The following is a 13,964-nucleotide window of genomic DNA, read 5'->3' as shown; positions in this document are numbered from 1 at the left end:
TTTCAAAGAATATTCCACATTTTGTAAAAGAAAATAATAATAATAATATAATCCCATGATTGTTTTGAAAACAGCAGATCAACGCAACGCGTTGTGAGCATGTAGATTGGCTATTTTCAAATAGCCCATTAGTTGCTTCTTTTTGGTTTGTTTTCATAGACCTGAATGCTTATTTCTCTCACAAATTGGCAACTCTCACTCATGCCATAAAGTGAACTGACTGCCACAGGTCCGCTCTGTTCTGAGGCTGCTGTGAGCGCTCTTCTCTTCTCGTGAAGAAAGCAGGACAGCGTTGTCAAATAAATCCCGCCGTCATTCATACTGTATTTATTCCATTAAAATACGGAACAACGTGTGTCCCGTATCAGTTCATTACGGGACTTGTGACAGGCTGCTGCAGACACTTGAGAGTTGGGACTAGCCGATAGCATAGCAGCCGACAGCACTGCTGCTCCTTCAGTGTCGTTGTTTACAAAATAAAATGTATTTTGTATTATTGGGCTTTGATCATTGATGCAAATTCTAAACATATGGATGCAGCTGCAGACGTGTTGCTTAAAGGAATGCATAGTTGCGTTCTCCTCAACTGCTGCGCAGCAACAACAAAAATAAAATAAAAAATCACACCCATGTGAACTGGGTGACCATGCTCATTTTTTGGTACGAACAGACAGACAGACAAACTAACAAAGCCAGTTGTAGGAGTGGTTTACACCACTCAAAAAATCACACCCGTGTGAACTGAGTGGTGTAGGGTCTTATATAGACTGATCAGCTGTGGTCTGACGTAATGAAATGGAACCATGTCTGTGTGTTGAATGGGGTTTGTACAGGTGGAACCATGTCTGTGTGTTGAATGGGGGTTGTACAGGTGGAACCATGTCTGTGTGTTGAATGGGGTTTGTACAGGTGGAACCATGTCTGTGTGTTGAATGGGGGTTGTACAGGTGGAACCATGTCTGTGTGTTGAATGGGGTTTGTACAGGTGGAACCATGTCTGTGTGTTGAATGGGGGTTGTACAGGTGGAACCATGTCTGTGTGTTGAATGGGGTTTGTACAGGTGGAACCATGTCTGTGTGATGAATGGGGGTTGTACAGGTGGAACCATGTCTGTGTGTTGAATGGGGTTTGTACAGGTGGAACCATGTCTGTGTGATGAATGGGGGTTGTACAGGTGGAACCATGTCTGTGTGTTGAATGGGGTTTGTACAGGTGGAACCATGTCTGTGTGTTGAATGGGGTTTGTACAGGTGGAACCATGTCTGTGTGTTGAATGGGGGTTGTACAGGTGGAACCATGTCTGTGTGTTGAATGGGGTTTGTACAGGTGGAACCATGTCTATGTGTTGAATGGGGTTTGTACAGGTGGAACCATGTCTGTGTGTTGAATGGGGTTTGTACAGGTGGAACCATGTCTGTGTGTTGAATGGGGTTTGTACAGGTGGAACCATGTCTGTGTGTTGAATGGGGTTTGTACAGGTGGAACCATGTCTGTGTGTTGAATGGGGTTTGTACAGGTGGAACCATGTCTGTGTGTTGAATGGGGTTTGTACAGGTGGAACCATGTCTGTGTGTTGAATGGGGTTTGTACAGGTGGAACCATGTCTGTGTGTTGAATGGGGTTTGTACAGGTGGAACCATGTCTGTGTTGAATGGGGTTTGTACAGGTGGAACCATGTCTGTGTGTTGAATGGGGTTTGTACAGGTGGAACCATGTCTGTGTGATGAATGGGGTTTGTACATGTGGAACCATGTCTCTGTGATGAATGGGGGTTGTACAGGTGGAACCATGTCTATGTGTGATGAATGGGGTTTGTACAGGTGGAACCATGTCTGTGTGTTGAATGGGGTTTGTACAGGTGGAACCATGTCTCTGTGATGAATGGGGGTTGTACAGGTGGAACCATGTCTATGTGTGATGAATGGGGTTTGTACAGGTGGAACCATGTCTGTGTGTTGAATGGGGTTTGTACAGGTGGAACCATGTCTGTGTGTTGAATGGGGTTTGTACAGGTGGAACCATGTCTGTGTGTTGAATGGGGTTTGTACAGGTGGAACATTGTGGACCCTATTGGAAACAAGTGTAATGCTTAATTGGGTCGTCCACTCACAGTTAACAGCCTTTGTATTGAGTTTGTGCTTGAAATGTACTGTAATTCTGCAAACTGTTAATACATTTTTCAATCAATCAATCAATCAATCAAACCATGTCTGTGTTTTGAATGGGGTTTGTACAGGTGGAACCATGTCTATGTGTTGAATGGGGTTTGTACAGGTGGAACCATGTCTGTGTGTTGAATGGGGTTTGTACAGGTGGAACCATGTCTGTGTGTTGAATGGGGTTTGTACAGGTGGAACCATGTCTGTGTGTTGAATGGGGTTTGTACAGGTGGAACCATGTCTGTGTGTTGAATGGGGGTTGTACAGGTGGAACCATGTGTTGAATGGGGTTTGTACAGGTGGAACCATGTCTGTGTGTTGAATGGGGTTTGTACAGGTGGAACCATGTCTATGTGTTGAATGGGGTTTGTACAGGTGGAACCATGTCTATGTGTTGAATGGGTTTTGTACAGGTGGAACCATGTCTATGTGTTGAATGGGGTTTGTACAGGTGGAACCATGTCTGTGTGTTGAATGGGGTTTGTACAGGTGGAACCATGTCTGTGTGTTGAATGGGGGTTGTACAGGTGGAACCATGTCTGTGTGTTGAATGGGGGTTGTACAGGTGGAACCATGTCTGTGTGTTGAATGGGGTTTGTACAGGTGGAACCATGTCTGTGTGTTGAATGGTGGTTGTACAGGTGGAACCATGTCTGTGTGTTGAATGGTGGTTGTACAGGTGGAATCATGTCTGTGTGATGAATGGGGTTTGTACAGGTGGAACCATGTCTGGGGAGGTATTTTATACTCTGTTGTACGATGGTGTCGCTTGCCGAAAAGAACACATCTGACCAGACAGTGGCCTTGTGGTTAGAGTAGGAGGTCGGGGTTCGATCCCCGGCCGGGTTACACCAAAGACTGTAAAAATGGGACCCATTGCCTCCCTGCTTGGCACTCAGCATCAAAGGGTTGGATTGGGGGGTCAAATCTACTAATCAAATGATTCCCGAGCGAGGCACAGCTGCTCTCCTTGGCTGCGGCTCACCGCTCCTTGGCTGCGGCTCACCGCTCCTTGGCTGCGGCTCACCGCTCCTTGGCTGCAGCTCACCGCTCCTTGGCTGCAGCTCACCGCTCCTTGGCTGCGGCTCACCGCTCCTTGGCTGCTGCTCACCGCTCCTTGGCTGCGGCTCACCGCTCCTTGGCTGCGGCTCACCGCTCCTTGGCTGCGGCTCACCGCTCCTTGGCTGCGGCTCACCGCTCCTTGGCTGCGGCTCACCGCTCCTTGGCTGCGGCTCACCGCTCCTTGGCTGCGGCTCACCGCTCCTTGGCTGCGGCTCACCGCTCCTTGGCTGCGGCTCACCGCTCCTTGGCTGCGGCTCACCGCTCCTTGGCTGCGGCTCACCGCTCCTTGGCTGCGGCTCACCGCTCCTTGGCTGCGGCTCACTGCTCCTTGGCTGCGGCTCACCGCTCCTTGGCTGCAGCTCACCGCTCCTTGGCTGCAGCTCACCGCTCCTTGGCTGCGGCTCACCGCTCCTTGGCTGCGGCTCACCGCTTGTAGTGGAGCAAAAGTACAACATTGCCTCTGAGATTAGAGAATAGAAGTATAAAGAATTGGCAATTGCAAATAACGTAAAGTAAACATAAAATATGTAAATGTAGGCCTACTTATAGTTACTATAGTTACACCACTGTTTGGAACCTCTGATAATTTGTAATAATTACAGAGGTGATTTGTTATCTAATATCTCTAGTGAATCGTCCAGGTCTGTTGGACACATTCACTGTTTTTGTACAGTGCTTTGAAAACGTGTTGATCATTTAAAAATGTAAGTCCCAGTCTTAGCACCTACCCCCTGCTAACACTAACAGCAGTGATTCCACTAGACCTGCCCCCTGATAACAGTATAGGGCAGTGATTCCACTAGACCTGCCCCCTGCTAACACTAACAGCAGTGATTCCACTAGACCTGCCCCCTGCTAACAGTATAGGGCAGTGATTCCAGTAGACCTACCCCCTGCTAACAGCAGGGGGCAGTGATACCACTAGACCTAACCCCTGCTAACAGCAGTACTAGACCCGTACGTTTTCTCTCAAGACCCAAAAGATAACTGTTGTGTTTCCCTGGGACAAACAAATACATTATGAACTAGATAAAGTGCCCCTCTGGGCACAGGTCTCCACCAGGGCAGGTCAGGTTGTGGCCTCCTGGTGGCACTATAATAATGCCAATGTGAAAAGGGTGCCATTTCTTCATACGCCTTTGATGGCAATTGGATGATTTGAGGCTTGTTCCAAAAATGTGTTTTGCAAAAATCAACCTGTTGGTGGCGCTCTAACAGGCCAATGTGAAAAGGGTGGGATATATTCCTCAGCCTAGTAAGAAAATGTGTGAAAGATTTCACGTAAATTGCACTCTGCGTTCATGATTTGAGGCTTTTGTTCAAAACGGGGAAATCTTGCAAACTGTGAAAGCCAATTATAGCCAATTAGGATGGAATATGAAATATCGGACAGATCCGACTTGAGCACATGACCATAGAGATACTGTGTAACGATTTGTGAGATTAGAGTAATATCAAAAAATTTGTTTATACACATACCGGTATACCATAATCAATTATGTAGGTAGCATTGTACATTATTGTCCACATGTCTCTCTGCAGTTGTTTGTGTTTTCTCCACTATAACAGTATCATGGCAGCCTGCAGCATGGAGGATGTGTTGTGTGTGTTTTCTCCACTATAACAGTATCATGGCAGCCTGCAGCATGGAGGATGTGTTGTGTGTGTTTTCTCCACTAGTAGTATCATGGCAGCCTGCAGCATGGAGGATGTGTTGTGTGTGTTTTCTCCACTAGTAGTATCATGGCAGCCTGCAGCATGGAGGATGTGTTGTGTGTGTTTTCTCCACTAGTAGTATCATGGCAGCCTGCAGCATGGAGGATGTGTTGTGTGTGTTTTCTCCACTATAACAGTATCATGGCAGCCTGCAGCATGAAGGATGTGTTGTGTGTGTTTTCTCCACTAGTAGTATCATGGCAGCCTGCAGCATGGAGGATGTGTTGTGTGTGTTTTCTCCACTAGTAGTATCATGGCAGCCTGCAGCATGGAGGATGTGTTGTGTGTGTTTTCTCCACTATAGTAGTATCATGGCAGCCTGCAGCATGGAGGATGTGTTGTGTGTGTTTTCTCCACTATAACAGTATCATGGCAGCATGGAGGATGTGTTGTGTGTGTTTTCTCCACTATAACAGTATCATGGCAGCATGGAGGATGTGTTGTGTGTGTTTTCTCCACTATAACAGTATCATGGCAGCATGGAGGATGTGTTGTGTGTGTTTTCTCCACTAGTAGTGTCATGGCAGCCTGCAGCATGGAGGATGTGTTGTGTGTGTTTTCTCCACTAGTAGTATCATGGCAGCCTGCAGCATGGAGGATGTGTTGTGTGTGTTTTCTCCACTAGTAGTATCATGGCAGCCTGCAGCATGGAGGATGTGTTGTGTGTGTTTTCTCCACTAGTAGTATCATGGCAGCCTGCAGCATGGAGGATGTGTTGTGTGTGTTTTCTCCACTATAACAGTATCATGGCAGCCTGCAGCATGGAGGATGTGTTGTGTGTGTTTTCTCCACTATAGCAGTATCATGGCAGCCTGCAGCATGAAGGATGTGGTGTTTGTGTTTTCTCCACTATAGCAGTATCATGGCAGCCTGCAGCATGGAGAAGCCAGTATGTCTGATAGAGAGTGACAGTGAAGGGAGTCTCCGGATGGTTTCCGATGCCCTGGAGATGTTACTGCAGATCGAGCAGAAAGTGGTGGTGGTGTCAGTAGTGGGCATGTACCGGACCGGGAAGTCCTACCTCATGAACAGGCTGGCTGGGGCAAACAAAGGTGAGCATTTTCATTATAAGGTATACACTAATTCCATTATAAGGCATACACACATACTCACAGTATGCGTTCCAAAGTCCACACAATAGAAAATCCTACTTCAGATCATTATCACTAGATAAAAGCTATCTTTTCTTGGACATCAATTTGGTATTAAGATTCGGTATCAATAGAGCACCGAAGTCTGACGTCAATATTGGCAGAGGGCACTGTTCCCAGGGTTCAGAGGGCTCTGTTCCCAGGGTTCAGAGGGCTCTGTTCCCAGGGTTCAGAGGGCACTGTTCCCAGGGTTCAGAGGGCACTGTTCCCAGGGTTCAGAGGGCTCTGTTCCCAGGGTTCAGAGGGCTCTGTTCCCAGGGTTCAGAGGGCACTGTTCCCAGGGTTCAGAGGGCTCTGTTCCCAGGGTTCAGAGGGCACTGTTCCCAGGGTTCAGAGGGCTCTGTTCCCAGGGTTCAGAGGGCACTGTTCCCAGGGTTCAGAGGGCACTGTTCCCAGGGTTCAGATGGCTCTGTTCCCAGGGTTCGTGTACTTTTTAATTTGTATTATAATCCCGTTAGGGGGATCTTAGATCACCTTATATAAGAACTGTGTTTTATTTGTATTATAATACCCATAGGGGGACCTTAGATCACCTCATATAAGAACTGAGTTTTATTTGTATTATAATACCCATAGGGGGATCTTAGATCACCTCATATAAGAACTGAGTTTTATTTGTATTATAATCCTTAGGGGGATCTTAGATCGCCTCATATAAGAACTGTGTTTTATTTGTATTATAATCCCCATAGGTGGATCTTAGATCACCTTATATAAGAACTGTGTTTTATTTGTATTATAATCCCCATAGGGGGATCTTAGATCGCCTCATATAAGAACTGTGTTTGAAAAATAAACAAATCATCCTGGCCGTTTCACTCATGGATATGAAGAATCAACTGACTGAGAGAAAACACTAATGTTACTGCTACTGAATTAGCATTTAGTTATATTTTCGCTAGAAACAGACTGTATCAAATGAGTCGCAAACAATACAGAGACACCTCCCCCACAATATCGGCAAGACAGTTTGCTTATTTTTGGACCACAATTCTTATATGAGATTATTTTAAAATGATCCCATGTTATTCTCCATAGATAAATTACTTCTGCGAACCAGGGGTTGAGCGAGTGACGTCAGGACTTCGGTTCTCTATAGTATAGGATAGTCTAGTTGAAATATTTTTCATGAAATTAAGGGGCCAAGCCTGAAGGGACTTAAGGGTCTTTGGTCCCTTATTGTATTTGTCTGTTTTTTTTCTTCTCTTTCTTCTCCTTCCGCCAAAAATAGCAGTTCTGGCTTAACCGTGCAGTCGGTTTTCATAATACTTGGCAATATGGTAGAGGGCTATACCAAATGGTGATGACGCAAAGCCCACGGCCATTGGCCAAAGGGTGGCGTTATAGCACTTAATTGAAAATGCAAACTTTCTACAGGCATAGCTCATGAATCGTTTGACCGTCGGCAATGACACTTTGATACACATTATGTGTCTCCTCATGCCAAACAACTTTCATGTTCTGACTTTTGACATCATGCCTCGTTTGGCCAAAAGCCAACAATATATAGCTGCAAGCAGCGATAAGAGGGGCCAAAGAATGCAGCAATAAGAAAAAGACTATATGAAATACGCACAATAAGTGGGTCTGTTTGGCGTCTGTTTGGGGTACGAACAGCTGCAATACCGTAAGCTCGCGTCACCAGGCTTTCCACCTCGGAGGAAAGCCTGGTCTGTGTTCCAAAATCGCTGTGTATACCGGTCTGGAGTGGATGGTAATTTACATCATGTTGTAGTCACTGATTTGTAGTCATCAGGCAGGAAACCACAAGGCGGAATAAGAAGTATCCATTCATAGTACCGATTCCGCCTTGTGGTTTCCTGCCAGATGACTACAAATCATTCACTACAACATGGCGAAAGTTACCATCCGCTCCGTTACGATCCAGGCTAGCAATACCGCTGCTCTGTTGAGCAGCCTAAAAAGGCCCGTCACACTGAGCACTATAACTATAGCCAGTGGTGTTGTTGAGCGGTCTGCACCGCTCAGTTCACACAGGTGTGATTTTTCTTATTGCTTGGCCCCGTCCTATCGCTGCTTGCAGCTATATTTTGGTTTGTTATTGTCCCATATTCCATCGGTAAAGGATTTCCTCTGGGATCCACCGTCCAATCCAAGACGAAGGGCATCTGGATGTGGTGTGTACCTCACCCCAGAAAGACTGACCACACTCTGGTGCTGCTGGACACAGAGGGACTGGGAGATGTTGAGAAGGTGAGACGCCATTTTGTTTCATGTTCAAATTACGTTGCATTTAATGATTTACGTCAGAACCTGGAGGTTAGTGGAGTTGGACATTCACCCCCACCACACTTATTCTAATACTACATAAAAGATGACGTCCAAACAATGTATTGTGTTTTCAGGGAGATACGAAGAATGACAACTGGATCTTTGCCATGGCAGTTCTGCTCAGCAGCACCCTGGTCTACAACACCATGGGAACCATTGATAATAAATCCATGGAGAACCTTCAGTATCCTTCACATTATTCACTCATTATTCCCTCTTTTGACAAGATTAAATCTATGACTATTTTCCTATATTTGGCTTGCTTTCACTTAGAAACACTGCTTTGGACAAGCTCAAGTATATATTGTTTCTGGAAAGCCCTGGCAAAGGCTTAAACCTTCTTTAATCTCCATAAAAATGCAGAAACAAAATGAACCACGCTCATGCTTAGAGCTTGGTTGTTCCGACCTCCCGTTAATCCGACCGATTACTAACACTATAATAAACCCTAACCTCAGTCTTCTTAACCAGCCACGTAGGTCACTTACCCTAACCTGAGTCTTAACCGGCCACGTAGGTCACTAACCCTAACCTCAGTCTTAACCGGCCATGTAGGTCGCTAACCCTAACCTCAGTCTTAAACGGCCACAGGTCGGACTAACGGGATGTCAGACTTACGTATGGGCAGTCCCCAGGAGGGCCACAGCAATAAGATTCTTTCTAGCTCCAAACAGTGTTTCAGGGACAGTTTCCTCTTAACAAACATTTATTCAGTATTTAATATTTAATACTAAATAAATGTATCTCATGTAGGCATGTCTGTCTTTCCCTGCTCAATCTACCCTTCTGTAAAAAGGTTTACAAATATTCTACCCTCCTGTAAAAAGGTTTACAAACCCAGTGTTGTGTGAGGTTCGTTTGTCATCCTCAACACCACTCCTTACAGCTATGTGACAGAACTGACAAAGAATATCAAAATTAAGTCCAAGGAGAAGAATGATGATCGTACGATTGTACGTTACCTTCCCTCCTTTGTGTGGGCTGTGCGAGATTTTGCACTCGATCTGGTGATTGATGAGAAACCCTGTACAGCAGACGAGTACCTGGAACACGGTCTCAAGGAGATTGAAGGTTTCATGAACTACTTAAAATGATTTGAATATAATTGAGATTTCAATCATTTAAAATAGGCACCAGAAGGTCTTAACACTAAAAGGTATTGTGTTATGTTTCATGTTGCCAAAGGTGGGAAGCCGCAGTACAACGAACCCCGTGCCTGCCTACGTACATTCTTTTCCCCTCGCCATTGTTTTGTGTTTGAGAGTCCGGCCAGGGCTAAGACAATGAAAAAAATGGAGGAAGTGACTGATGCTGAGTTGTATCCAGAGTTTGTCGAACAGGCCAACATGTTCACTGAACACATCTACACCAAGTCTGACACCAAGTTTGTCGGGGATGGCATAAAGGTCACTGGCAGAAGTAAGTGGGATTTCAATAAATGTACACTACATTCACTGGGTGTCTGGCATTTCTGTCAGTCAACAGCATTTGAGGGATTGAAATAAATGACGTCAAAATATTATCATTTAAAAAGTACCTTTGTGTGGATTCATGACAGTATAACATGATATTCGTTATATCTGCCAGCCTCCCCTGTTTTGCTGTTGTAGGTGATATCGGAATTAGCAACATCTGACTTTTGTCTGCTCTAGCATAAACATCAATCTCTGAACTACCATGACTAGTTGTAACACACTTGCTGAATGGGTCTATCTTCCACAGTGCTTGGTCAGCTGGCAGAGACATACGTGAAAGCCATCCAGAGTGGAAAGGTTCCCTGTCTGGAAAATGCTGTGGTGGCTCTGGCTGAGGTTGAGAATGCCAAAGCTGTTGAGCAGGCCCGGGTCCTCTATAAAAAGGGGATGGAGTCAGTACGCTTCCCCACCAACACCTTGGAGGAGCTGTCTGCAATCCATGCTTCCAGTGAGATAGACGCCCTGGCACTCTTCATGGAACGTTCTTTCAGAGATGACAACCTAGAATATCAGAAGAAGCTTTCGGTATGTGTTCACCAGGCCGTAGGCATGGGGAGAGAGTATGTTTTGCACTCCGTCCGTGTGTGCGTGCGTGTGTTCGTGCGTTACCAGCTAATCTCCGGCACGGTTGGCCCGATCCATGCCAAACTGTGCACACACACTCCCTGGATGCCAACAACGAACCTCTGCCCCAAATATTCCATAACGGCCTGTTATAGCGCCCACGCGAGGCTGATTTTGGCAAAACACATTTCTGTAGATTACTCGTAGACATTTTATCCATACATCACACAATTAGGTATACACTATCTCTATAGTCATGTGATCAACACAGATCTGCACCATTTCCCATCATCCATCCTGATTGGCTTCACAGTGTGCAATTTCCACTAGGCCGAGGACGACATGCCACTATTTCCCCCCCAAATCAGCCTCACGGTGGCGCCATAACAGGGCAATTCCTGTTTTTACCTATAACTGCATCGATCTGTGTACAACTTTGTATGCGCACTCCCTAGAGGCCATGGAAAAACATTTTCCAAATCGTTACACATGATCTCTGTAGTCATGTGATCAAGACGAGTCTCTTGGATTTCTCAGATTCTACACTGATTGGCTAAGATTGCCTTCCAACGTTTTCAGGAATGGCCCGTTTCGTACAAAATGATGCAAATGTCCTGCTCATCCAGAATTCTATATCCTCAGAGATGCTGTGAGTGATCTGGCTCTGCATTTCCTCAACAAACTTTTTTATATTACTCCTATATATTACTAAACATTTTGCCAAACGTCACACACACTCCTATCCTCCTGGGGGAGACCTGTGCCCAGCCCCAGCAGGGCACTTTTTCTAGTTTTCATATTGTGTGTCACTTTATCCAACACTTTTTTAAATCCTCTAAAACTTCAAAATGATTGTGCTTTTAAGTCCCTTGTTTAATACAGTTGTTGTTTAACTCCTTTCCCTTGTATCTCGATATGCATAGTTCCTGTCTCTTGTCTTTTCACTGTGGGAGCCCCTCCCATTTGTATTAAATACTGGGCTGCACTGCAGTAAACCGTGTTCATTGTTACCACTGTGTTTTTAGATTTTACTTCAGGGGGAATACGATCAGATCTCTGAGAAGAACATCAGCGAGTCCAAGACGGCATGTGAACAAATCATCCAACGAGTCTTTAAATCCCTGGAGAACAACGTGGGAGCTGGTCTCTACACAGTCCCTGGAGGATACGAGAAGTTCAGCCAGGACCTCCAGGAGATGATTGGTACATACAGACGTGAAGGCAAAGGATTCATGGTAAATCTGATTCCTGCCAACTTCTGATCTGAGTCAGAAGAATGTTAAATTAATTAAACCATATAGGGTAGGCTAATACTGTGTGTGTGTGTGTGTGTGTGTGTGTGTGTGTGTGTGTGTGTGTGTGTGTGTGTGTGTGTGTGTGCGGGTGTGCGTGCGTGCGTGCGTGCGTGCGTGTGTGATACCAGGTTGAGGACGTGCTGAAGACATACCTGGATGAGAAGGCGAACCTCGTCACGTCCATACTGGAAGCAGATAAAAGCCTCTCTAAGGCACAGCGGAAAGCAGAAGGTAAAGTCAATTAGTAAATCAATCAAGCTTATACTTTATTACATTTCCTAGTGAATTGTGCTTTACATACCATGCGGAATAAGGTATTTAGCCCTATCATATTAATATCATATTTGTTTCATCCAATAACATTTAACAACTCTCAGACACAATAACACAATAACATAATTGGGGCAAACCTGGGTGTGATTTAAAGACTCATGTTTGCTGTTTGAGCGCCCCAACACACTGAAGGCACAGCTGAACATTTGACTACTATATGATTGTTTGACGACAGTTACTTGAGAACAATTAATTTAGGTCCCACAGCTGCATATCTGCTGTACACAAAAACAATGATTAATAATTTAAATCATAATTTAAAAAGAAATCCTCGACTAGTTTGACTACTGCGCAGTGTGTACTTACTCGACTACAGTAGTGTTTATAGTAGTCGACTAGTTGGTGAAAGCCCTCGTGTGAGTAGGGGGATACCGATTTGGCACTGTATGAATTGTGACTGTTCTAGTATTAAATGGGAGTTACTGGTTTGATATTCAACATGAGAAAATCCATTAAAACTAATAAAGTTAACCAGATGCACTTAAAAATATGATGTTTCCATTCCATCTAAAATAAAAAATCTAAATCAAGATCTTACAAATTCAATTCATCGCCCAGCTGTGAGAGTTAGGGTTAGGAGTGTGGTTATGGTTGAGGAAACACAGGGCTGATGGGACATAGAGGTAAAATCCTGACTTTGTAGGATGGTGACAGTGTTTTTCTGTTGAATGGTTCTGTCTTATTGGTTTCCTACAGAGGAGAAAGCAAAATCGGAGAAGGCAGAGATAGACAGACTGGCCGCGGAGGAGAAACGGAAGGCACTGGAGGTGGAGATGGCTCAGCAGAGGAAAACCCAAGAGGAGCACATCAAACAGCTCAATGAGAAGGTGGACAAAGACAAGAAAGATGCTGACGACAGGCATGATAAGATGATGGCTGTAAGTGTTCTTTTAGATCTTCAGGTTTCATTTTGCTGCTTTTTAAACCTGAAGACAATACGTAAGGATCGAAAGCCTTTCTGTCTTCAACACCGATCTCAAAGGGCACCTACGGCTGCAATTCAAAACTGGCCCCCGTAAAATCTGAATCACCAACACCCACCACTTTTTTCCCCTCACTGCACCCCCCCCCCCCCCCCCCCCCCCACCAAATTAATCAGAAATGGTGTGCCAATTGTAGAAGTTGTGTTTATATCGTATGGTGGAGTGTAATGTGTCAATGTGTTATTTCAGGCCCTGGCCGAACAAACGGCAAAGGCTAGTGGAGCGGAGGCACATCGGTTGGCTGACCAGGTGGCGGCTCTCGAGAGACAGCAACAGCAAGACGTTGCGAGACAGATTGCGGCTGAGAGGTCGAACGATCAGATGATGATGATTTTGATGGAGATGCAGAAGAAGCTAGATAATGTACCTGTACCTCAACCTGTACCTGTACCATGTACAATTTCTTAAAGAAGCTGCTAGAGAGCAGCTAATGATACATTAATTAGAGAACTGTCTGAATGCTATGCAACATGTGCAGTAAGAGCTTTAAGTTTTGGCAGGCGCGCAGAGGCAAAAAGTGAAGGGGATCTCCCCCCGCCTCATGCAACGTTTCGCACACGCAAACCCCCCAAATATGTATAAAATGCCCTCTGTGCCCCTGAGTTTTGGTCAATGTACTGTATCATATGTTAAACAGTTTATTGTGAATTGCGCTAATCAAGTAATGGGATAATCAATCTATGTATTATAACTAGATGCCTGTAGTCTATATGTAACTCTGACAAATGGGGGCCTTTTTACAGCTATTCTAAACAGGCACTAAGTAGCTATAAACTACTGTCTATACTATGGAAATGTACCTGAACCTTGCACGTTGTGAAATCAGTCATGAAATCAATCATCTGTGACTGGGAGTGATTTAAAATGTAAACTTTTAAAAATGTAATCTGTTAAATCCTGGTCTCTAAACTACCTTCCCCTGGCCAGCCGGGG

At 45.0% G+C, this 13,964-nt stretch overlaps 1 protein-coding gene across 1 annotated transcript; it reads left to right on the top strand.

Annotated features, from left to right (window-relative positions):
- Positions 1 to 5,669: 5,669 nt before the first annotated feature.
- LOC306924639 (guanylate-binding protein 1-like) lies at positions 5,670 to 13,475 on the top strand. Its single transcript, XM_079503218.1, has 11 exons — positions 5,670 to 5,713; positions 5,794 to 5,990; positions 8,176 to 8,303; positions 8,456 to 8,565; positions 9,268 to 9,452; positions 9,567 to 9,800; positions 10,104 to 10,381; positions 11,446 to 11,655; positions 11,844 to 11,946; positions 12,745 to 12,926; positions 13,221 to 13,475. The coding sequence occupies exons 1-11, from the start codon at positions 5,685 to 5,687 to the stop codon at positions 13,437 to 13,439; spliced, it is 1,875 nt and encodes a 624-aa protein (XP_079359344.1). The 5' UTR covers positions 5,670 to 5,684; the 3' UTR covers positions 13,440 to 13,475.
- The last annotated feature ends 489 nt before the right edge of the window (positions 13,476 to 13,964 follow it).

The sequence above is a fragment of the Electrona antarctica genome (genome assembly GCF_951216825.1).
Source record: "Electrona antarctica genome assembly, chromosome: 6".
Lineage (NCBI taxonomy): Eukaryota > Metazoa > Chordata > Actinopteri > Myctophiformes > Myctophidae > Electrona > Electrona antarctica.
Note: the sequence above shows the minus strand (reverse complement) of the source record. Positions and strands in the feature narration are given on the sequence as shown.

Coding starts and splice junctions, on each gene's coding strand:
- LOC306924639 (XM_079503218.1), top strand. CDS start 5,685: ATGGCAGCCTGCAGCATGGAGGATGTGTT. Junction 9,801..10,103: donor CATAAAGGTCACTGGCAGAA/GTAAGTGGGATT, acceptor TATCTTCCACAG/TGCTTGGTCAGCTGGCAGAG. Junction 11,656..11,843: donor GTGAAGGCAAAGGATTCATG/GTAAATCTGATT, acceptor GTGTGATACCAG/GTTGAGGACGTGCTGAAGAC.